Source organism: Corylus avellana, chromosome 4 (genome assembly GCF_965113065.1).
Source record: "Corylus avellana chromosome 4, dhCorAvel1.hap1.2, whole genome shotgun sequence".
NCBI lineage: Eukaryota > Viridiplantae > Streptophyta > Magnoliopsida > Fagales > Betulaceae > Corylus > Corylus avellana.
The window spans coordinates 10,867,452-10,894,153 of record NC_142493.1 but is presented as its reverse complement, the minus strand read 5'-3'; the positions used below and the strand labels follow the sequence as shown (position 1 = coordinate 10,894,153).

The following is a 26,702-nucleotide window of genomic DNA, read 5'->3' as shown; positions in this document are numbered from 1 at the left end:
CTTGGCACAAAAACACTTTGATAGGGAGAAATAATATCAGGAAGCACTTTTTTTAGCCTATTGGCAATAACCTTAGCAATTATTTTAGAAAGTACATAATAGGTCTGAATTTAGACACTGAAGAAGGTGTTTTTTTTTTTTTTTTTTTTTTTTTTTTTTTTTTTTGTTTTGTAATCAAAGCTATATACGTTTGATTTATTTTAGGCTCAAAAATACCTCTGTTCAGGAAATCCAGCACCAGACCGCATACCTCCGAGTTGACGACACTCCATGATTTTTGGAAAAAACAAGCGGTAAACCCATCGGGGCTTGGAGATTTTAAAGGAGCCATCCCCATCAAAGCTGCCTCCACTTCCTCCCTTGAAAATTCGGCCATGAGTTTAGTATTCGTGTCATCCGTAATTATCCTTTCCAACCCCTCCAGGCATATGTCAATTTCTTCCGTTCCTTGCGTGGTATTCAGGTTTTGGAAAAAAGTAACAAAGGCCCCGCTGACTTCATGCCTTGAACGCCACTCACGTCCCTCCTCATCTTGTATGTGGGTTATCCTATTGGATTTCCTTCTCTCATTGGCCCATTTGTGGAATTATGCAGTGTTCCGATCCCCACTAGAGAGCCACGCCTGCTTGGCCCTTTGCCTCCATTTTAGATCCTCCTGATCCAAAATCAAAGCTATCTCATTTTGAAGCCTCTTGATCTCAGCCTGATTACATGGACCCTCTTGCTGTTGGAGTTTCTCAAGAATTGCCATTTTTTCCTTATGCAAACTCTCTGTGCATCCAAATTTTTTGCTCCAGAGAGTTAAAAATCACTGCATTTTTTCAATTTGGTAGTTACATGGTTCCCTCCAAGTGCTTGATTAGAACCTGATTGCCAAGCCTCTCATACAACCTCTTGGTACTCCTCCTCCAACGTCCACTTTGCCTCAAATTTGAAGCTCTTCTTTGGGAAATGTCGGTGCTCCTTTTGACGTGCAAAATCGACCAATAAAGGTTTATGATCCAATGATCGAGCCGCCAACACTTGGACTTCCACATCTTGAAAAAATGCACACCATTCGTTGTTTGCTAAGGCCCGGTCTAGGCGTTCCTTCATGAAGCTCCCGTCCTCCCTGACATTCGACCACGTGAATTTTGAGCCAACAAACCCTAAATCAGCGAGGTCACATTCCTCCAAAGTGTTTCGAAACTGCTCCATTTGGCTATCCTTCTTGTCCGCTCCTCCCCATTTCTCCGTTATACTCACTATCTCATTGAAGTCGCCCACACATAACCATGGGCCCGGGTTTTGTTGCTTAATAAATTTAAGCAAACTCCATGCCTCCCGTCTTTTTTCCACGACCGGATTCCCATAAAAGCTGGTAAGCTTCCATTCCATTCCTTCCTCCAACAACTTCACCAGAGCATTTATACGACGACGAGAAAAATTTTGGATAGCCAAGTCACAGTTCTGCTTCCACAAGTCCACCACTCCTACCGACAGAATCTACCATAAAGGAGCCTTCAAAGCCAAGCTTTATTTGAATCCATTCCATTTCCAAGCGAGTCCTTTTTGTTTCAATGAGAAACAAAAGGTTGGGTTTCTTTTCCTTTGCCAAAAGGCAGAGGTCTCGAACTGCCTTCGAGTTCCCAAGCTCTCAACAGTTCTAACTTAGTAGAATCATGGCTGTTGGCGGGGTTGTTCCCCAGCCATCGCAAATCCCATGATTTTTGGGTCATGCTTCCCATCTCCTTCTTTCGCCTCCTTCTCCCCCTCCTTCATCAAAGTCTCCTTAGAGGTTGAAATTTCTAATAAACCAGGACTTTCCCTTGCTCTTTTCTTCCACACTCTCAAACTACTCCCCGACGGTGGGCCATCTGTAAAATTATTCTCGTCGATTTCATGCACCGGGGAGTTGTCTCCTTTCCTCTTTGGTCCCACATTTTCCACCAGGCTTCCTGTCATTGCACCAGTCGAATGTCCCAAGGCATTTTCCCATCTCTCCATTGGGCCCCTGTCATGGCCCATATTTTTGAGAAAACTTGAGCCCTTTTGAAAATGATCTGGATCTTTCTCTTTATTACCCTTTGACTTCTCTCTCACCACATATGAGCCATTATACTGCCTGCGCCCAATCTCTGGAATATCTTCTATGATTTTCCTCCTTGATCCCCTCCCCATATCTTCCTCATAATTCCATGACCGTTTTGCCCCAACTTTTGGGATCTCTTCTCCTCCGTGAGGGAATTTGAACTTCTTTCCTTTTTTGGAGGACTAACCCTGCTAGAGTTTCCGAGATCACCACATCTTGCCTTGTCAGCTCCTTGAGAGAACGTCTGGTGCCCTTCTGCCGGCCGTTCAACCACCATTGAGTCTGCTCCGTTAGGCACTTCCGTTTTAGTATAATCACTCCCTGCCTGTTTTCACGTCTCTTCTGCCCGAAGCCATACTCCCCATGGCTTTTCCCCTTTTAGTACGTTCTTCCTTCTACTTGGGTTTTTAGGACAGCCTTTACTCCATGCAGGATACGACCACAATGAAAACAAAACAATGGCAGTTGTTCCTATTTGAAGTTAACCCACACTGAATTTCCTCTCAATATGAGTTCTCTTCCCTGCTCAAGAGGTTGAGTGAGATCAATAGAGACCCGTAGCCGGAGGCTTCGTAACCATCCTGCTTCATCCCCTGCCACATCTACGTCCTCCAAGTCTCTTAGCGTTCTTCCTATTTTGGTTCCCACTGTTCTTGACATGCATAGGAGTGGCATATCATGAACCTGGATCCAAAAAGGTGAGTGCGTGAAATCGATTCTGGAGGGAGGGACTAGACCAATGAACTCGTTGAGAATCAGAATCTGTCGATTGAAGGACCAAGGACCACCTGTCATCACTCGCTCCTTGATCGCCACTTCAGAAAATTCAAAGATCCACATATTTTCCTGAATCTCCTTTAAATAAACACATCCCTCGGCTTTCCAGATTCGAGAAAGCAGTGTTTTAAAGGCCTCCTTATTAACCTTCTTCTCCGCCCAAATTTTGCTTATCAAACATGTTTCCCCTCTCTCACGGATCACACCTACATCATCATCCGTAATCGCTATCCCCACTTGTTCACCTTTAGTCCGCCGTCTCCCGTCTGATCTTTGTTTTCTGCCATCAGTTTTGACTCTTCAAAAAAAGCCAACAATCACCCCACTAGCGTAACCCGGTTGGGGATTAAACCCTTTCTACTAGCAAATTCACCAAGGAAGCCCCAGTAAAAGGATAGAGGGAAAAGGAAAATCACCATTGGTAATCTAGATCCTAGCACAGAATTATGGCCATTGGTATTCTTCATTGAGATATTGAAAGAGAAAGTTAGAAATTAAAAAAATAATTGTTGTAGTTATTGTTATGCTTATTACAAGTAATGTTACTTAATAGATTGTTATACGACTGACATATAACATGATAACGTGGTAGTAAAAATCATAACTTAAAAAAATATAAAAATTAATGACTAATTTTTACGACATCATTCAAGTTATTTGGTAGTTGTATGATAGTCTACTAAAGATCATTTCTATATGATCATTAATTTCTTCTTCTTCATGTTCCCTTTTTCTTAAATAAATGTTAATGCTCAGAGAACTTCATCTAGGCAGGATAGAAATTAATTATCATTTCGTAGGGAATTGTATCGAAGCATGATGTTTTAGGAAAGAATAATTTTCATCCTAGTTCTATATTGAGGCTAATTCAATTTTTGTAGGTCACAAATTTCGATGTCCTGAATTGGTTGGAAAGAATGAGCAGCAAGCCAAGCGGTGATACAAAGGGATAACCCAATGGTAATAGCAGTAGTCCTACCTCCAGGCTGGGTAGGACTTGCAGATTTCTGTTGCAATTGCATATACCTTGTCCTTGATCGCAATGACAATATCATTTTGGTACCTATAGTTGGCTGAGACTACATTTTGTAATGAAGTTTGAAACAAATAAATACTAAGTATTATTATTTTGCTTTTGATCAGCAATTTGAAAGGAGAAGAAAAAGGTATATGATTTTTCTAATGTTATTTGCCAAAGTATATTTAATATGGATGTTGGATCAATTAGATATATACATATACATATAAATGCAAAGCCACAAGGTGACATGGAGGCCATGCCTTTCACCGAGCAGGGACGGAGCTAGAAAGTCTTATGGATAGAGGGAAATCATAAATGAAAAATATTTTAGGATATGAGGGCAAAAGTATGAATGAGAATTATATTAAAATTGAAGGTTAAATTAATACAAAATCAAATTAGTATCAATTCATTGTTTTTTTTTTTTTAAAAAAAAAATAAACAAAGGAAAAGATACAAATAATTACTTCATAATATATTTCAAAATTCACTTTAAATACCTATGAAAATTGGACCCGTCGTTCTCTTAGATCCTGAAAATCATGTAGCTAAATTTATACTAAATTTTGTAGTAATTTCTCTTTTGATGGACAACATCAAAGAATCAGTCAAAAACTAATCTTCAATTTTATTATGAAGCTTAGTTTTGACAATGTTCAAGGCTGAAAATATTTGTTCTATAGTTGCGGTAGAAACATGAAAAGTAATTACAAGTACAATAAATTAAAAACAAGTTCATATTCTCAACATATTATGGCAATATTTGCTATGGTATTCACTATTGTAAATATGCTGATTTTTTAATTATTCTATTTCCTTTATTTTAGGGTCTTATTCAACTATAAATATGCAATTTTATTTTACAATTGAACATATGTTAGAAATAAAAATTTATTCTTTACAATCAAGGACGGATTCAGAGAGTTTGATGGGGGGATCGAGGTAGAAATTCAAAATACATAAAGTAATGTATACAAAAAAAAAATTAACTTCAATTCAGTTTTAACAAAAAGTTAAACATATGAAGAAAAAGATACATAGATAGGTGTGTCATAAAACATTTCAAATTTTAGCACAAACACCTATCAAAATGGAACCCGTTGTATTTGCATATCCCGAAAATCATCTATGATTAAATCTGTACTAAGTGTTGCAACAATTTCTTTTTCGACGTACAACATCAGAGAATCCGTCAAAAACTCATCTTCAATTTTGTTGCGAAGCCTAGTTTTGATGATATTCATGGCTGAAAATGCTCATTCTGTAGTTACGGTAGAAACGGGAAGAGTAAGCAGAAGCACAACAACTCGAAAAACAAGTTGGTAGATAGTTGATTTTTTGGTTCTAACCAACCATTGGTACAATTCGGAAATATTTAACAATCCTTGGAAACTTGAATCTTGAACTATATTATGCTCATAATGGTGAAGTTCTATTTCCAACTGTTCTTTTTCAAGATCGGTAAAGTCTTGCGGATAAAACTTATTTACCAACTTACAAATATCATCAATTCTAAAAGACTCATGCGCAGCTCGAGGATCAAGTGCCGAGCCTAGAATAAGTAACTCCACTGCATGCTCACTAAACCGGGGATTTAATTCTTGCAATTGAGAATCTATTGTAGCACAAAAAATATCTACACGATAATGATGCTTAATTGTAAAGTCAGCTTGTTGATTGCGAGCTCGACCTCTTGTCTCAACATAACCGGCATTCATATCTGGAACATCTATGTTGCGTTTATTGCAAAACAACTTCACTTTGGTAAGTAAAACTTCCCATTTATCATCTCTATATTGTTGGATACACCTTTTAGTGGATGAAACAAGATGCATAGCACTTAAAATGTCTTGAGATTTGGATTGCAATGCTTGACATAGATGATTGGTGATCTACATAGTTTCTTTCATGAGATGTAAGATGAATACAAATTCAAATGAAGTCATTACCTGATGAACTGAATCAGCTTTTGCTCGTTGGGAAGAAGAAGTTCCCACATCAATGATTTTAACAATAACTTCACAAGCTGGACTATAGATTTTGATCAAGTTAGAAACTAATCTCAAGTGAGAACTCCAACACGTATCTCCAGGTCGTTGTAGCGTACTAATTTGATTAAGTCCCCTTCCACTCTCAATCTCATCAATTGCAATCATGTAAGCATTTTCAGCAGCTTGGGCAACCCGCAATTCTTTATACCGATTGTATGAGGCACAAACAAAATTGACAACAACATTCAATTTGGTAAAAAATTGATTAATAGAAATGACTTCTTTTGATGCCACCACTAATGCCAATTGCAAACAATGTGCGAAACAATGAATGTAGTAGGCATATGGACAATCATTTGAAACGAAAGCTTGCAACCCATTCCACCCCCCTCGCATATTACTTGCGCCATCATATCCTTGCCCTCGAATATTTTGAATGTCTAATTGATGTTTAGACAATACAGAATATATACCGTTTTTTAAGGTTAATGCCGCAGTATCAGAGACATGAACAAGTCCAAAAAAACTTTCTTGCACAAAGCCATTCTTATCAACAAATCTTAAAACTATAGCCATTTGCTCTTTCATTGACTCATCACGAGCTTCATCAACAATTACGCAAAACTTTGCATCACCAATTTTATTACGAATTATTTCCCTTACTTTGGTTGAAAAAACATGTAAAATTTGTTTTTGTACCGTTGGTGATGTGTAAGTGGCATTTTTGGGAGCTTTAGCGATCACTTCAGCAAGCTGTTCATTATATGAAATCGTCAAACCCAATATCTCAAGAAAATTTTCACGATTTGTAGAACTCACACTTTTATCCCGACCTCTAAAAGCAACACTTTGAAATGCAAGCACTCGAACAACATCAATTGAGGCTTTCAACTGCAGTCAATTGTTTGCAATTTGTTCAGAAGTGAGCTTTTCAAACACATTCTATATATGTTGAGATTGGTTCTTCAAATCTTCATATGACTTGTCAGCAACTCTGTGAAATGAAGTAGGATCTTTTCCTATATGATTGAGAAAAGCACAATCTTTTCAATTTCTAACTTTCTTCCAATTCCTGAATCCATCTATAGTGAATACACGTTGTGTAAAATGCCCAGATGGCTTATTAAAGAGAAAACCAGGTAGACAAAATGCTGCATCTTTCTCACGTGAATATTCAAGCCATGAAGGAAATAGATTGTACCACGAAGGTTGAAAGTTACGAAAATGACTTTCTTTACCAGATTTTGGGTAATTTGAGATCGGAGGTTGGTACGGACCAGCATTAATGTAAGCTCTTCGAATTTCATCTCGATGATTAACATCATATTCCCATATCTGACGATGCAATCCAGGATCAAACTCCAATGAACTAATATCAAATTCATTGCCATCAACTCTCCGAAGTCTTTTAGAAGAATTTTCAGAAATTGGGATATCAGAAGCTGGCGATGATGTATCACCAATGTTGACATTTGAAGTTTGTGCATTTGAACTTTGTGCATTTTTTCATTTGAAAAAGTCAAGTATTGTATTTGACTTTTCCATCATCTACAAACAAAATCGGGAGAAAGCATAAATAAATAATATTGAAAATTGATGGCTCTAGTTGGCCGAGCATGTGCGCAAATTGTCTAGCTAGGAAATACAAATGAATCATTGGATGTGGAAGTAAATCATTTGAGGAATAATTAACCTCAGCAAACAAATAATATACGCATGTGTTACATTATTAGATTTCCATAACTACATAAAGAAAATAACCAAAAAAAAAAAAAATCAGAGAAATCCCCGACATTCAGACTTAAGTCAACCAACCCAAAGCCTCACAGAGGCTGAACACCAACAAAACAAATCACAAACCTGCAAAACATACTAGCAGCAGAACAAAACAACCAAATCGTGAACAGAAAACCAACTAAACCAGAGGAGACCAACTAGTAACTATAGAACCAATATTAACAAAGCAAAAGCAAGTCTACTGGTATATTCCATAAAGAGCAAAGCACAAGGTTTTCCCCACGATTATAATCCCACGATTGTAATTACAATCCCACGATTATATAACGAAATTTAAAAGAAAATTGTAAGAATTTTCCCTCCCGCAGTAGTGCTCTCTCTCTCTCTCTCAAATTCTCAATCTCTGCATCTTGACTAGGGGACGAAGTGAAGAACTGAGGACAAGAAGGGGGTATCTGGCGCCTATTTTTTCTTTTTTGGGAGCCGGGGGGGCTATTTTTTTTGGGGATCAGGCGCCTATTTGTTTGGGGGGGATATTTTTTTGCCTATTTTTTGGCAATTTTTTTGGGGGGATGGGGCGCCAATTTTTTGGGGGAGACCAGTCTTTCTCTTTTTTTTTTTTGGGGGGGGGGGGGGATTGTATGAATTTTTTTTTTTCTTCAGCCTATTTTTCTTTTTCTTTTTTAAGGAAATTGGGGGGGGGGGGGGGGGAGGGGGGGACCATGGCCCCAGCCGCCCCCCCCCTCCTCCGTCTCTGTCTACAATTATCTTTCTTAAAGTTATATTAAAGTTAGTGTTCCCATTTATATCATAAAATATTTGCTTGAAAAGTTTATATTTGTTTCAACAATTTAACATCTTTAATACATTGAATTTGTCTAGTGAATCAAACATTTGTGAGTGGTTTATGTGGAACCTATTTTTTTGGAGAAATGGATATCTTATTCCAAAAATCAATGATAAGAACGATGCAATCAAGGAGAAGAAGTGACTTCCTCTCTCTTTACAATACCATAGATATACAGCGGAATTTCGTTCCTCCATCCCGAGGTATATAGTTGAAGCTCGCATTACCGAAATCCTGTATCATTGTTTGGATGCCTTCCACTAGGTGACCGAAATAACTATTGCATGGTTCATGAGAATTCACCTCATGTACGACCTGTTTAGCATCCCCCTAAAATATTATTCCGGTTGTCCCTAATTCCAGCCCGAGAAGGAGTCCTTGTTAAGCTGCCATAGATTCTATTGTTGTTAGATCTACATTCATTACCTTCGTAATGCTTCGAGCCATAATCACCGTACCCCGCAGTCCCTCGCGATTAACCCCAGCCCGATTCTTCCGAGCGTCTTTGCCACAGCGGCATCCCAATTTATTTTGACCATATTCGTTGGGGGTTGCTTCCATGGTATTGTAGTTAGCTCCAACTACGTTCGATGTAATTCCTGGCTTCCGTCATTCGCTTTCCAAAATTCGTCCAAAGCCGTAATAGCTTCATGTACCAGTTGGTTGGGATGGAAAAGGAGTTTTCGTGAACCACCGAATTCCTCTTAAGCCAAATACGTCTGGCTATAACAAAAAAAAGGTCCATCTCCTTGCTATCACATTGAGAGTGCATGTCCGTGAAAATTTGTTTGAATTCCAGTCCCCTCCTCTTTGCTTTTTGAAATTTCCGTATGCTCCCATCCCATACATCCCTTGCTGCTGTACAGTCCCATAATGCATGGGCTAATGTGTCCTCCTCTAGACCACAAATAGGGCACGAGCTCTCCTTTATCACCTTTCTTCTATATAGATTGGATTATGTGGTACCTAGCGTTGCTTATATAATAATATTCAAAGTAATCACCTAAATGTTAGAGAAAGCTAAGAAACACATTGGTAATCGAGTGTCAATTAAATTGAAAAGCAAAGGTGCCTAACTATTTAAGTATAAGAGAACTCATAAGAGAACATGCAAACTATATGGCAAGATAGTTATGGTTTTTAGAAGAATCCTTTACTTTTCGTTAAGTGAGGGAAGCAATTTTATATGATTCCCTTTATTTATAAGGGATATTCTCAATATTAGTTGTCTTTTAAAGTCATCCTTTTAAATGCTGAATAACATATATTTATATATCATGGTAGGTTCCTCTACTTCTGAAGAAACCGGGACAAATCCACATGCTGCTAGCTACATGGCCTCGTTACCCACCTTATGCCAGTGGTTCTTCCACAGATCAATAATGTTGTGCTCAAGGTACTCTCTCTCTCCCTCTCTCTATCGCTCTCTCCCTCCCTCCCTCTCTGTGTCTCCCTCATATATTTTCCAGCTATATTTAACTTTTAAGCCCAATCCATGCGGATAAGGAACTTTGAAGAGTTATTTTTTTGGCCGAAATTTAATGTTGTATCTAATGGTGTAAATGATATCACCAGATAAATAAGTTCTTACATTATTCAAAAAATTTATATGTCATATCATCTATGTCGTTAGATGCTACAACACTAAATCATGACCTTATACTTAAAATTGGGAGAATCCTATTCCAATACGTGGTTGACCATACATGGTTTTGTTCTAGCTTTTAACTTTATATTGTCATAAAAAATCAACTTTTTAAGACAAATGAGTGTTTTAAGAATATGTTTCAAGCTAATTTAAGTGAAAAAACATTTCGTCTTGTGTTTATTTAAATTTGAGTGTACTTTTAAGTGGCATTATTTCAAGCACTAAAAAGGTGAGATAGAGTTGGAATAGATCTTCTGTTTTACATCTTACAAAGAAAGAGAAAATAGAAAGAAAAGATATGGATGGCAAACAAATTAGTTATCGAAATCGCTACCAATTTGAATAGTTAATGTGAGAGAGTAGATATGAGATTTACTTGTCCAAAAACATTTTGGGCCTTAGTCACCAACATGGGCAAGTCAATTCTATTTGGGCTCTCTCAATTTAGCTGCTAAAATTGCGGGAATTCGAAAAGATAATTACTGTGAATACCAATTTAGAAAAAAACAAAAAAAAAGTGTTGACATTTGAGAAAGGAAAATGCAATATTAAGGAAAAGATCTAATCATGCTCCTATTTAGATTTCTTAACTTCCAAATACCAATTTAATTGTCATAAATACTATTTTTTATCTTCTCTTGTCAATCTCTCATCCAACTCCATTCAAATTTTTTCGAAAATACTATTCAATTTGTAAGACCCACATGTAGGTCCTACAAATCTAATGGAAGATTTAAAAATAAGTAGGACCAGAGGTGGACAAGTGTTTGAGAAATAGCACGTCTCCTTAATTATTTCCTCATTTATTTTACCTATTGATGAGAATCTAAAGAAAGAAATGCTAGGTTATATTCCTCATTTCCTATAGTTTCAGTCGAATTTAATTCTTGTAGTTACTGTTATGCTTATTACGAGTAATGATATTTAGTAGATTGTTATACGTATAACTTGCTAACGTTGTAGTGAAAATCTTCACTTAAGAAAATATTATAAGTAATGATTGACTTTCACTACCACATCATTCCAGTTATTTGGCAGTTGTATAGCAGTCGACTAAAGAGCATTACTCTATGATCATTGCGTATGCTTTTGAATTTCTTATTCTTCTTCTTCTTCTTGTTCCCTTTTTCTTAAATAAAAGTCAATGCTTAGAGAACTTCTTCTAGACAAGATAGAAATTAATGATCATTTTGCAGAGAATTGTATCGAAGCATTATGTTTTAGGAAAGAATAATTTTCATGCCAGTTCTAAACATATGCTAATTCAATTTTTCTAGGTCACAAATTTTGATGGCCTAAATTGGTTGGAAAGAATGAGCAGCAAGCCAAGGCGGTGATACAAAAGGATAACCCTATGGTAACAATAGTGGTCCTACCTCTAGGCAGAGTAGGATTTGCAGATTTTTGTTGCAATTGTGTATACCTTGTCTTTGATCGCAATGACAATATCATTTCGGTACCTGTAGTTGGCTGAGACTACATTTTGTAATGAATTTTGAAACAAATAAATACTGCGCATTATTCTTTTGCTTGTGATCAGTAATTTGAAGGGAGAAGAAAAAAGGTATACGATTTTCTAATGCTATTTGCAAAAGTATATTTTATCTGTATGTTGGATAAATTAGATATATGCATATACATATACACGAAGAGCCACAAGGTAGGCATGCCTTTCACCAAGCAGGGACGGAGCTAGAAAGTCTTATGGGTAGAGGCAAAGCATAAATCAAAAATACTATAGAATATGAGGACCAAAGTATGAATTAGAAATCTATTAAAATTGAAGGTTAAATTAATACATTAAAGATGTAAAAAACATAAATAAATAAACTAAGCAAAAGATGCAAGTAATTACTTCATAATATATTTCAATATTCACTTTAAATACCTATCAAAATAGGACCCGTCGTTCTCATATATCCTAAAACTCATGTGGCTAAATTTATACTAAATTTTGCAGTAATTTCTCGTTTGATGTACAACATCAAAGAATCAGTAAAAAAACTCATCTTCAATTTTATTGTGAAGCTTAGTTTTGACAATATTCAAGGCTGAAAATATTTGTTCTATAGTTGAGGTAGAAACAGGAAAAGTAATTACCAGTACAATAAATTAAAAAAAAAAAAAAGTTCATATTCTCCACATATTATGGCACTATTTGTTATGGTATTTATTATTAGAAATATGCTGATTTTATCTAATTTTTTGTAATTATTGTATTTCCTTTCTTTTAGGGACTTATTCAACGGTAAATAGGTCATTTTATTGTACAATTAAACATACATTAGTAATACAAATTTCTTTTCTAAAATTATCTTTCTTTTGTCTTTTTCTATAACATAGAAACATTAGTTTTATCTAACATACTTTCTCTATTTTCCACGCAAATAATCAGTATTGTTTCAACATATTTACCTATTTGTCGAAGTTTCACAACAACTCAAAACCCCTTCTAGTTTTTTCTCTCAAAAATAGCTTTTCAAATATAGCAAAATCAATAAACGAGTTGTCAAAATCCTCATATAAATATCGTTTACACAAGTTCTATTCTTTCGCATCAATTTTCTTTCAAACACTCAAAAAGTACACTTAATCATGAAGATCTTGTCCATTTTGGCCCTCTTTCTACTTGCTCTCTTTGTCACTTGTGGTAACTTCTGAAATCTACTATACATATATTGAAACTTATAAATAATGTGTTATTGGACATGGTTACAATGTTAAGTTATATTAAAGTTAGTTTTCCCATTTATATCATAGAATATTTGCTTGAAAAGTTTATATGTGTCTTTAAAATTTTACATCTTTAATACATTGAATCTGTCTTGTTAATCAAACATTTGTGAGACATTTGTAAGTGGTTTTTGTGCTACCTAACGTTACTCATATAATAATATTCAAAGTAATCATCTAAACGTTAGAGAAAGCCAAGGAACCCATTGATAATTGAGTGTCAATTAAATTGAAAGCAAAGGAGCCTAGCTATTTAAGTATAAGAAAACTCATAAGAGAACATGCAAACTATATGGCAAGATAGTTATGCTTTTAGAAGAATCCTTTATTTTTCCTTAAGTGGAGGAAGCAATTTTGTATGATTCCTTTTATTTGTAAGGAATAATGTCAATATTTGTTGCCTTTTAAAGTCATCATTTTAAATGGTCAATAACGCATATTTATATATCATGGTAGGTTCCTCTACATCAGAAGAAATTGGGACAAACCGTTATGTACCTACATGGCCTCGTTACCCACCTTGTGCCAGTGGTTCTTGCACAGATCGATTATGTTGTGCCCAAGGTACTCTCCCTCTCTCACTCTCTCTCTCTCTCCCTCTATGTGTCATCCCTTATTTATTTGCCAGCTGTATTTAACTTGTAAACCCCTTTCGTGTGGACAAGGAACTTCCAACAGTTATTTTTTGGTCGGAATTTAATGTTGTATCTACTGGTGTAAATGATTTCACCTGATAAATATGTTAGCACGTTATTCAAAAAATTTAAACGATATGATATCATTTATGTCATGTTTTAAGAATGAGTATTTTAAGAATATGTTTCAAGCTAATTTAAGTGAAAAGACATTTCCTCATGTGTTTATTTAAATTTGAGTGTACTTTTAAGTGTCGTTACTTCAAGTACTAAAAAGGTGAGATGGAGTTGGAATAGCTCTTTGGGTTTAAATCTATCAAAGGAAGAGAACATGAAAAGAAAAGATATGAATGTGCAATAAATTAGTTATCGAAATTGCTACCAATTTGGACAGCTCATGTGAGAGAGTCGATACGAGTTTTACTCATCCAAAAACAATTTGGGCCTTAGTCACAAACACGGGCAGTTAAGTTCTATTTGGGCTCTCTCAATTTATCTGAAAATTGCAGCAATTTGAAATGTTAACTACTGCGAATCAGAATTTAGAAAAAAATAAATAAAAATGTGTTGACATTTGCAAAAAGAAAAATGAATTACAATGAAAAAGATCTAATCACTCTCCTATTTAGATTTCTTAACTTCCAAATACCAATTTAATTGTCATAAATACTATTTTTTATCTTCTCTTGTCAATCTCTCATCCAAGTCCATTCACATTTTTTTTCAAATATACTATTAAATTTGTAGGACCCACATGTAGGTCCTACAGATCTAATGTCAGATTTAAAAATAAGTTGGACCGGAGATGGATAAGAGTTGGAAAAATAGCAGGTCTCCTTAATTATTTCCACATTTATTTTTCCATCTTATGAGAATCTAAATAATGAAATGCTAGGTTATATTCCTCGTTTCGAGTAGCTTAGGTCTAATTTAATTGTTGTAGTGATTGTTATGCTGATTACGAGTAATGTTATTTAGTAGATTGTTATTTAACTGAAATATAACTTGATAACGTTGTAGTAAAAATCTTAACTTAAAAAACTACAAAAATTAATGACTGATTTTCATTACCACATCATTCCAGTTATTTGGTAGTTATATAACAGTCTACTAAAGAGCATTTCTCTATGATCATTGTGTACGCTTTTGAATTTCTTCTTCTTCTTCTTGTTCCCTTTCCTTAAATAAATGTTAATGCTCAGAGAACTTCTTCTAGGCAAGATAGAAATTAATTATCCTTTTGTAGGGAATTGTATCAAAGCGTGATGTTTTTGGAAAGAATAATTTTCATCCTAGTTCTACGCTGATGCTAATTCAATTTTTGTAGGTCACAAATTTCGATGGCCTGAATTGGTTGGAAAGAATGAGCAGCAAGCCAAGGTGGTGATACAAAAGGATAACCCAATGGTAAAAGCAATAGTCCTACCTCCAGGCTGGGTAGGACTTACAGATTTCTGTTGCAATCGCGTATACCTTGTCCTTGATCGCAATCACAATATCATTTCCATACCTACAGTTGGCTGAGACTACATTTTGTAATGAAGTTTGAAACAAATAAATACTAAGTATTATTATTTTGCTTTTGATCAGCAATTTGAAAGGAGAAGAAAACGGTGTATGATTTTTCTAATGTTATTTGCCAAAGTATATTTAATATGGATGTTGGATGAATTAGATATATACATATACATATAAATGCAAAGCCACAAGGAGACATGGAGGCCATGCCTTTCACCAAGCAGGGACGGAGCCAGAAAGTCTTATAGATAGAGGGAAATCATAAATGAAAAATATTCTAGGATATGAGGGCGAAAGTATGAATGAGAATTATATTAAAATTGAAGGTTAAATTAATACAAAATCAAATTAGTAACAATTCATTGTTCTTTTATTTTAAAAAAATAAAAATAAACAAAGGAAAAGATACAAATAATTACTTCTTAATATATTTCAAAATTCACTTTAAATACCTATGAAAATTGGACCCGTCGTTCTCTTAGATCCTGAAAATCATGTAGCTAAATTTATACTAAATTTTGTTGTAATTTCTCTTTTGATGGACAACATCAAAGAATCAATCAAAAACTAATCTTCAATTTTATTATGAAGCTTAGTTTTGACAATGTTCAAGGCTGAAAATATTTGTTTTATAGTTGCAGTAGAAACATGAAAAGTAATTACAAGTACAATAAATTAAAAACAAGTGCATATTCTCAACATATTATGGCAATATTTGCTATGGTATTCACTATTGTAAATATGCTGATTTTTTAATTATTCTATTTCCTTTCTTTTTAGGGTCTTATTCAACTATAAATATGCAATTTTATTTTACAATTGAACATACGTCAGAAATAAAAATTTATTCTCTACGATAATCTTTCTTAAAGTTATATTAAAGTTAGTTTTCCCATTTATATCATAAAATATTTGCTTGAAAAGTTTATATTTGTTTCAACAATTTAACATCTTTAATACATTGAATCTGTCTAGTTAATCAAACGTTTGTGAGACATTTGTGAGTGGTTTATGTGGTACCTTTTTGTTTCTTGGAGAAATGGATATCTTATTCCAAAAATCGATGATAAGAACGATACAATCAAGGAGAAGAAGTGACTTCCTCTCTCTTTACAATACCATAGATATACAGTGGAATTTCGTTCCTCCACGTTGTGTCCATGACATGAGTAATGGACTCCTTAGCCAGCCCGTGCGTTGCAGAATTGCCATCCCGAGGTATATAGTTGAAGCTCGCATTACCGAAATCCTGTATCATCGTTTGGACGCCTTCCACTAGGTGACCGAAATAACTATTGCATGGTTCATGAGAATTCACCTCATGTACGACCTGTTTAGCATCCCACTAAAATATTATTCCGGTTGTCCCTAATTCCAGCCCGAGAAGGAGTCCTTGTTAACCTGCCATAGATTCTATTGTCGTTAGATCTACATTCATTAACTTCATAATGCTTCGAGCCATAATCACTGTACCCCACAGCCCCTCGCAATTAACCCCAGCCCGATTCTTCCGAGCGTCTTTGCCACAACGGCATCCCAGTTTATTTTGACCATATTCGTTGGAGGTTGCTTCCATGGTATTGTAGTTAGCTCCAACTACGTTCCATGTAATTCCTGGCTTGCGTCATTCGCTTTCCAAAATTCGTCCAAAGCCGTAATAGCTTCATGTACCAGTTGGTTGGGATGGAAAAGGAGTTTTCGTGAACCACCGAATCCCTCTGAAGCCAAATACGTCTGGCTATAACAGAAAAAAGGTCCTTCTCCTTGCTATCACATTGAGAGTGCATGTCCGTGAAAATTTGTTTGAATTCCAGTCCCCTCCTCTTTGCTTTTTGAAATTTCCGTATGCTCCCACCCCATACATCCCTTGCTGCTGTACAGTCCCATAATGCATGGGCTAATGTGTCCTCCTCTAGACCACAAATAGGGCACGAGCTCTCCTTTATCACCTTCTATATAAATTGGATTATGTGGTACCTAGCGTTGCTCATAATAATATTCAAAGTAATCACCTAAATGTTAGAGAAAGCTAAGGAACACATTGGTAATCGATTGTCAATTAAATTGAAAAGCAAAGGTGCCTAACTATTTAAGTATAAGAGAACTCATAAGAGAACATGCAAACTATATGGCAAGATAGTTATGGTTTTTAGAAGAATCCTTTACTTTTCGTTAAGTGAGGGAAGCAATTTTATGTGATTCCCTTTATTTATAAGGGATATTGTCAATATTAGTTGTCTTTTAAAGTCATCCTTTTAAATGCTGAATAACATATATTTATATATCATGGTAGGTTCCTCTACTTCTGAAGAAACCGGGACAAATCCAAATGCTGCTAGCTACATGGCCTCGTTACCCACCTTATGCCAGTGGTTCTTCCACAGATCAATTATGTTGTGCTCAAGGTACTCTCTCTCTCCCTCTCTCTATCGCTCTCTCCCTCCCTCCCTCTCTATGTCTCCCTCATATATTTTCCAGCTATATTTAACTTATAAGCCCAATCCATGCGGATAAGGAACTTTGAAGAGTTATTTTTTTGGCCGAAATTTAATGTTGTATCTAATGGTGTAAATGATATCACCAGATAAATAAGTTCTTACATTATTCAAAAAATTTATATGATATGATATCATCTATATCGTTAGATGCTACAACACTAAATCATGACCTTATACTTAAAATTGGGAGAATCCTATTCCAATACGTGGTTGACCATACATGGTTTTGTTCTAGCTTTTCACTTTATATGGTCATAAAAAAATCAACTTTTTACGACAAATGAGTGTTTTAAGAATCTGTTTCCAGCTAATTTAAGTGAAAAAACATTTCGTCTTGTGTTTATTTAAATTTGAGTGTACTTTTAAGTGGCATTATTTCAAGCACTAAAAAGGTGAGATAGAGTTGGAATAGATCTTTGGTTTTACATCTTACAAAGAAAGAGAAAATAGAAAGAAAAGATATGGATGGCAAACAAATTAGTTATCGAAATCGCTACCAATTTGAATAGTTAATGTGAGAGAGTAGATATGAGATTTACTTGTCCAAAAACATTTTGGGCCTTAGTCACCAACATGGGCAAGTCAGTTCTATTTGGGCTCTCTCAATTTAGCTGCTAAAATTGAGGGAATTCGAAAAGATAATTACTGTGAATACCAATTTAGAAAAAAACACAAAAAAAGGTGTTGACATTTGAGAAAGGAAAATGCAATATTAAGGAAAAGATCTAATCATGCTCCTATTTAGATTTCTTAACTTCCAAATACCAATTTAATTGTCATAAGTACTATTTTTTATCTTCTCTTGTCAATCTCTCATCCAACTCCATTCACATTTTTTCGAAAATACTATTCAATTTGTAGGACCCACATGTAGGTCCTACAGATCTAATGGAAGGTTTAAAAATAAGTAGGACCGGAGAAGGACAAGAGTTTGAGAAATAGCACGTCTCCTTAATTATTTCCTCATTTATTTTACCTTTTGATGAGAATCAAAATAAAGAAATGCTAGGTTATATTCCTTGTTTCCTATAGCTTCAGTCTAATTTAAATTTTGTAGTTACTGTTATGCTTATTACGAGTAATGTTATTTAGTAGATTGTTATACGACTGACGTATAACTTGCTAACGTTGTAGTGAAAATCTTCACTTAAGAAAATATTATAAGTAATGATTGATTTTCACTACCACATCATTCCAGTTATTTGGCAGTTGTATAGCAGTCGACTAAAGAGCATTACCCTATGATCATTGCGTATGCTTTTGAATTTCTTATTCTTCTTCTTCTTCTTGTTCCCTTTTTCTTAAATAAAAGTCAATGCTTAGAGAACTTCTTCTAGACAAGATAGAAATTAATGATCATTTTGCAGAGAATTGTATTGAAGCATTATGTTTTAGGAAAGAATAATTTTCATGCCAATTCTAAACATATGCTAATTCAATTTTTCTAGGTCACAAATTTTGATGGCCTGAATTGGTTGGAAAGAAAGAGCAGCAAGCCAAGGCGGTGATACAAAAGGATAACCCTATGGTAACAATAGTGGTCCTACCTCTAGGCAGAGTAGGATTTGCAGATTTTTGTTGCAATCGTGTATACCTTGTCTTTGATCGCAATGACAATATCATTTCGGTACCTATAGTTGGCTGAGACTACATTTTGTAATGAATTTTGAAACAATTAAATACTATGCATTATTCTTTTGCTTGTGATCAGTAATTTGAAGGGAGAAGAAAAAAGGTATACGATTTTCTAATGCTATTTGCAAAAGTATATTTTATCTATATGTTGGATAAATTAGATATATGCATATACATATACACGAAGAGCCACAAGGTGGCCATGCCTTTCACCAAGCAGGGACGGAGCTAGAAAGTCTTATGGGTAGAGGCAAAGCATAAATCAAAAATACTATAGGATATGAGGACCAAAGTATGAATTAGAAATCTATTAAAATTGAAGGTTAAATTAATACATAAAAGATGCAAAAAACATAAATAAATAAACTAAGCAAAAGATGCAAGTAATTACTTCATAATATATTTCAATATTCACTTTAAATACCTATCAAAATAGGACCCGTCGTTCTCATATATCCTAAAACTCATGTGGCAAAATTTATACTAAATTTTGCAGTAATTTCTCGTTTGATGTACAACATGAAAGAATCTGTAAAAAAACTCATCTTCAATTTTATTGTGAAGCTTAGTTTTAACAATATTCAAGGCTGAAAATATTTGTTCTATAGTTGAGGTAGAAACAGGAAAAGTAATTACCAGTACAATAAATTAAAAAAAAAAAAAAGGTTCATATTCTCCACATATTATGGCACTATTTGTTATGGTATTTATTATTAGAAATATGCTGATTTTATCTAATTTTTTGTAATTATTGTATTTCCTTTCTTTTAGGGACTTATTCAACGGTAAATAGGTCATTTTATTGTACAATTAAACATACATTAGTAATACAAATTTCTTTTCTAAAATTATCTTTCTTTTGTCTTTTTCTATAACATAGAAACATTAGTTTTATCTAACATACTTTCTCTATTTTCCACGCAAATAATCAGTATTGTTTCAACATATTTACCTATTTGTCGAAGTTTCACAACAACTCAAAACCCCTTCTAGTTTTTTCTCTCAAAAATAGCTTTTCAAATATAGCAAAATCATTGAACGAGTTGTCAAAATCCTCATATAAATATCGTTTACACAAGTTCTGTTCTTTCGCATCAATTTTCTTTCAAACACTCAAAAAGTACACTTAATCATGAAGATCTTGTCCATTTTGGCCCTCTTTCTACTTGCTCTCTTTGTCACTTGTGGTAACTTCTGAAATCTTCTATACATATATTGAAACTTATAAATAATGTGTTATTGGACATGGTTACAATGTTAAGTTATATTAAAGTTAGTTTCCCCATTTATATCATAAAATATTTGCTTGAAAAGTTTATATTTGTCTTTAAAATTTAACATCTTTAATACATTGAATCTGTCTTGTTAATCAAACATTTGTGAGACTTTTGTAAGTGGTTTTTGTGCTACCTAACGTTACTCATATAATAATATTCAAAGTAATCATCTAAACGTTAGAGAAAGCCAAGGAACCCATTGATAATTGAGTGTCAATTAAATTGAAAGCAAAGGAGCCTAGCTATTTAAGTATAAGAAAACTCATAAGAGAACATGCAAACTATATGGCAAGATAGTTATGCTTTTAGAAGAATCCTTTATTTTTCCTTAAGTGGAGGAAGCAATTTTGTATGATTCCTTTTATTTATAAGGAATAATGTCAATATTTGTTGCCTTTTAAAGTCATCATTTTAAATGGTCAATAACGCATATTTATATATCATGGTAGGTTCCTCTACATCTGAAGAAATTGGGACAAACCGTTATGTACCTACATGGCCTCGTTACCCACCTTGTGCCAGTGGTTCTTGCACAGATCGATTATGTTGTGCCCAAGGTACTCTCCCTCTCTCACTCTCTCTCTCTCTCCCTCTATGTGTCATCCCTTATTTATTTGCCAGCTATATTTAACTTGTAAACCCCTTTCGTGTGGACAAGGAACTTCCAACAGTTATTTTTTGGTCGGAATTTAATGTTGTATCTACTGGTGTAAATGATTTCACCTGATAAATATGTTAGCACGTTATTCAAAAAATTTAAACGATATGATATCATTTATGTCATGTTTTAAGAATGAGTATTTTAAGAATATGTTTCAAGCTAATTTAAGTGAAAAGACATTTCCTCATGTGTTTATTTAAATTTGAGTGTACTTTTAAGTGTCTTTACTTCAAGTACTAAAAAGGTGAGATGGAGTTGGAATAGCTCTTTGGGTTTAAATCTATCAAAGAAAGAGAACATGAAAAGAAAAGATATGAATGTGCAATAAATTAGTTATCAAAATCGCTACCAATTTGGACAGCTCATGTGAGAGAGTCGATATGAGTTTTACTCATCCAAAAACAATTTGGGCCTTAGTCACAAACATGGGCAGGTGAATTCTATTTGGGCTCTCTCAATTGATCTGAAAATTGCGGCAATTCAAAATGTTAATTACGGTGAATCACAATTTAGAAAAATAATAATTAAAAATATGTTGACATTTGAAAAAGAAAAATGAATTACAATGAAAAAGATCTAATCACGCTCCTATTTAGATTTCTTAATTTCCAAATACCAATTTAATTGTCATAAATACTATTTTTTATCTTCTCTTGTCAATCTCTCATCCAAGTCCATTCATATTTTTTTTTTTCAAATATACTATTAAATTTGTAGGACCCACATGTAGGTCCTACAGATCTAATGGCAGATTTAAAAATAAGTTGGACCTGAGATGGATAAGAGTTGGAAAAATAGCAGGTCTCATTCATTATTTCCACATTTATTTTCCATCTTATGAGAATCTAAATAATGAAATGCTAGGTTATATTCCTCATTTCCAGTAGCTTAAGTCTATTTTAATTGTTGTAGTTATTGTTATGCTTATTACGAGTATTGTTATTTAGTAGATTGTTATTCGACTGAAATATAACTTGATAACGCTGTAGTAAAAATCTTAACTTAAAAAACCGCAAAAGTTAATGACTGATTGTCACTACCACATCATTCTAGTTATTTGGTAGTTGTATAACAGTCTACTAAAGAGCATTTCTCTATGATCATTGTGTACACTTTTGAATTTCTTCTTCTTCTTGTTCCCTTTTCCTTAAATAAATGTTAATGCTCAGAGAACTTCTTCTAGGCAAGATAGAAATTAATTATCATTTTGTATGGAATTGTATCAAAGCGTGATGTTTTTGGAAAGAATAATTTTCATCCTAGTTCTATGCTGATGCTAATTCAATTTTTGTAGGTCACAAATTTCGATGGCCTGAATTGGTTGGAAAGAATGAGCAGCAAGCCAAGGCGGTGATACAAAAGGATAACCCAATGGTAAAAGCAATAGTCTTACCTCCAGGCTGGGTAGGACTTTCAGATTTTTGTTGCAATCGTGTATACCTTGTCCTTGATCGCAATCACAATATCATTTCGGTACCTACAGTTGGCTGAGACTATATTTTGTAATGAAGTTTGAAACAAATAAATACTAAGTATTATTATTTTGCTTTTAATCAGCAATTTGAAAGGAGAAGAAAAAGGTATCTGATTTTTCTAATGTTATTTGCCAATTAAAGTATATTTAATATGGATGTTGGATCAATTAGATATATAGAAATACATATAAATGCAAAGCCACAAGGAGACATGGAGGCCATGCCTTTCACCAAGCAGAGACGGAGCCAGAAAGTCTTATGGGTAGAGAGAAATCATAAATGAAAAATATTTTGGGATATGAGGGTGAAAGTATGAATGAGAAATATATTAAAGTTGAAGGTTAAATTAATACAAAATAAAATTAGTATCAATTCATTGTTTAAAAATAAATAAGCAAAGGAAAAGATACAAATAATTACTTCATAATATATTTCAATATTCAGTTTAAATACCTATGAAAATAGTACCCGCCGTTCTCTCAAATCCTAAAAATCATGTGGCTAAATTTATACTAAATTTTGCAGTAATTTCTCTTTCGATGGACAGCATCAAAGAATCAGTCAAAAACTAATCTTCAATTATTATGAAGCTTAGTTTTGACAATGTTCAAGGCTGAAAAATATTTGTTCTATAGTTGCGGTAGAAACATGAAAAGTAATTACAAGTATAATAAATTAAAAACAAGTTCATATTCTCAACATATTATTCGAATATTTGCTGTAGTATTCATTATTGTAACTATGCTTTATTGTGGTTGGCCGATATGGAGATTGAAATTCAAAAATATAGTCAACGGCACATTAATGCAAAAGTTTGTCCCTCCTCAACCAATCCGCCGTGGAAATTTACCGGCTTTTATGGTTATCTAGATCCGAGTAAACGAGGGGAATCATGGAGTTTGTTGCGATACATTGCTAGAATGGAACCTGGCCCTTGGGTGTGTATTGGCAATTTCATTATATGCCTTGATGAAAAATTTGGTGGGAGTGGACATCAAAGAAGTCTGATTGAAGCTTTCCATTGGGCTTTGGAGGATTGTGAACTCTCAGATTTGGGCTATAGGGGCCCTAAGTACACATGGAGTAACTATAGGGAGGGCATAGATTTTAAGGAGGAAAGACTTGATCGAGCGGTTGCCAATCGGGGATGGTGCGACAGGTTTCATGATGCAGAAATAGTGATTGGGGCTACTGTATGGTCAGATCATTTTCCACTCCTTTTGACGTTAATCAATTTTGAGGGGAGGCATAAGGGTTGACGAAACTTCAAATATGAGGCTGGTTGGGAGCTTGACTGTAGCTGCCAAACTATTATCCAGCAGACATGGAAGGCACGGCCTAGTAGTCCACCCTTGCAAAACGTCAACCCATGGCCTTTCTTACAAAGCAAAATGATGTGCTGCACCAAAGCTTTGCTCAAATGGAGAATTGCCGAGATGGGATTGCCGGGTAAAACTCTAAGGGACCATTACAATAAATTAAAGATGGAGCAAGGGCAGGATGGTGCACCAAAACCGGGATAGGATGACACAACAAGGAATACTCTGAAAATGTTATTGGAACAAGATGATTTAAAGTGACGCCAACAAGCTAAAGTAAATTGGTTGTCATTTGGAGATAAAAATTTGAAGTATTTTCATGCCTTTGCGAATTATAGAAGAAGAGTGAATAAAATCGCTTATATTGTCGATGAAAGGGGAGAAAGATGGGCGACCCAAGAGAAGATGGGCGAAGCATTCACGGCTTATTTTGATAGCATTTTCACGACCAGTGGAGGGGGGGAGTTTGATGTGTGCTTGGAGGCCTTAGAGGGGAGGGTGATGGCAGACATGAGGGAGACTCTAGGGAGGCCTTTTTTAGAAAGCGAGATTAAGGAAGCCTTATTCCAAATGGCTCCTCTAAAAGCTCCCGAGCCGGATGGGTACAATGCTGGCTTTTTCCAAAAACATTGGGACGTCGTTGGAACTGAGGTTTACAAAGCTATTCTTTTTTCTCTCAATAATGTTGTCGTTGATAGAGAATTGAATTCCACATTTATAGCACTCATTCCCAAGAACGAAAATCCCTCATGTGTTTGGATTTTCACCCCATAAGTTTGTGCAATGTTTTATACAAGATTATCTCAAAGGTGCTTGCAAACCGGCTTAAATTGATTTTACCACATATTATCTCTCAAAACCAAAGTGCATTCATTAAGGGAAGGTTAATTACTGATAAAATTTTGGTTGCTTATGAGACCCTCCATACAATGCAATCTAGAATGGGGGAAAAAAATGGATATATGGCGGTTAAAATTGATATGAACAAGGCCTATGATCAGGTGGAGTGGGGTTTTTTGGAGGCAGTAATGGGAAAGATGGGGTTTGGAGTGTGTAACCATGACGAACTTTGAAGTGTTGGTTAACGGCGGCCCTACAAGGAAAATTTTCCCAACCCAAGGTATTCAGCAAGGTGACCCTCTTTCACCGTACTTGTTTCTACTTTGTGCTGAGGCGTTGAGTTCCTTACTTGACAAGGCGGATAGGGAAGGTGTGTTGACCGGGTCCCCATTTCAAAGAGGGGACCCCGCATCAACCATTTATTTTTTGCTAATGATTGTTTGCTTTTCTGTAGAGCTGATTTGGAACATTGGGAAAAATTGTCTACCGTTCTCAGAAACTATGAAGCAACTTTAGGGTAAAAGTTGAATGCGTCAAAGACTGCCATCTACTTTAGTTGGAACACCATGTTAGCACATCGACACCACATCTTTGAAGCCTCTGGCATCCCCCGTTCACAGAGATACGAGACATATTTGGGCCTCCCGGCTTTGGTGGGAAATCTCGGACAAAAGCTTTCAAAGGGATACATGATAAAATTTGGAAGAAACTCCAAGATTCGAAGCTAAAACTCCTTTCACAAGTGGGGAGGGAAAGTATGCTCAAGGCGGTGGTCCAAGCAATACCGACGTATTGCATGAGCGTATTCAAGCTTCCCAAAACTCTGTGCTACAAAATTAACTCCCTCATGCAGCAATTTTGGTGGGGAGAATCGAAAATTCCATGGATGAGTTGGAACAAATTAGGTATGTCAAAAGCCCGAGGGGGTTTGGGTTCGGGATTTCCTATGTTTCAACAAGGCCCTTCACATGAAACAATGTTGGCGATTATGGCATATGCCTGATAGCTTGGTAGCCACCATTTTGAGGGCGAAGTACTATGCAAATGGAACAATTCTTGATGCCAAATTGGGTTTTAAACCCTCTTTCACATGGTGGAGTATTTTGGGATTGTGTGACCTCCTCAAGGAGGGTTTGTATCGATGGATTGGCAATGGAGAATCTACATGGATTTGGGGTGATAAATGGATCCCCGTTTCGTCAACTTTTTCTATTCGCGCCCCACCCCGAGTGTTGGATGCCAATGCAACGGTAAGTGCCCTTATAGATAAAGACACGTATGGGTGGAATACAGGTCTGCTGAAGGCTATCTTTAATTCGGTTGAAGTTGAGGCTACTTTGTCGGTCCCTTTGAGCAGCACTAATAGACTTGATGCAGTGATCAGGCGAGGTAGTGCCAATGGTTTGTTTACAGCTAAATCTGTGTATCACTTGGCTAAGGAAATGGAGCTTCTTAGGCAGGCAGGGAGCTCAAATGGAGGGAAATCGTGTGATTTGTGGAAGTCAATCTGCAAAGGTGCAGAGTCCGAATGTGGAGAAACATTTTTTGTGGAAGGCCTGTAAGGAGATTCACCCCACCAAGGCCAACCTGAGAAAGAGGGATGTTCTTCAAGACGAGCTATGCCCGATATGTGGACTACACGCAGAAACTGGATATCACATCCTATGGGATTGTCCCTCGGCACGGGACATATGGGGAGCAAGCCTAAAAAAATTTCAAAAACTGGTACCGGATGGCCCAACCTTCAGGCAGATGGTGGAACTAGTGGCGAAAAGGTGTGATGGTGAGGAGTTGGGTCTCTTTGCTGCGATTGCACGATGCGTTTGGCTGTGGCAAAAATGAGTTCGTGCATGATGGCAAATTTACCCACCCAAGCGCCTTGGTATAGCAGGCTATGAAGGCCCACATTGAATATGTGGCTGCTAACTCCCAAACCCAATTCCCTAACCAAGACATAGCTGAGGTTACTAGCTGGACTGCTCCGCCAGAGGGGTTTGCCAAAATAAACTGGGACACGAT

The 26,702-nt window shown here is 35.5% G+C and overlaps 2 protein-coding genes and 1 pseudogene across 2 annotated transcripts; all 3 read right to left on the bottom strand.

Annotated features, from left to right (window-relative positions):
* Positions 1 to 586: 586 nt before the first annotated feature.
* Positions 587 to 1,377, bottom strand: LOC148586277 (uncharacterized). The gene is made up of 2 exons (XM_088515544.1): positions 892 to 1,377; positions 587 to 724 (listed from the first exon to the last, which is right to left on the bottom strand). Exons 1-2 carry the CDS (start codon positions 1,375 to 1,377, stop codon positions 587 to 589), a joined length of 624 nt encoding a protein of 207 aa, XP_088371670.1.
* A 1,165-nt stretch (positions 1,378 to 2,542) lies between these two features.
* On the bottom strand, positions 2,543 to 3,267 carry LOC148586276 (uncharacterized). The gene is made up of 2 exons (XM_088515543.1): positions 3,170 to 3,267; positions 2,543 to 3,128 (listed from the first exon to the last, which is right to left on the bottom strand). The coding sequence occupies exons 1-2, from the start codon at positions 3,265 to 3,267 to the stop codon at positions 2,543 to 2,545; spliced, it is 684 nt and encodes a 227-aa protein (XP_088371669.1).
* Positions 3,268 to 4,954: 1,687 nt separating this feature from the next.
* On the bottom strand, positions 4,955 to 9,005 carry LOC132168613 (uncharacterized; annotated as a pseudogene).
* Positions 9,006 to 26,702: the final 17,697 nt, after the last annotated feature.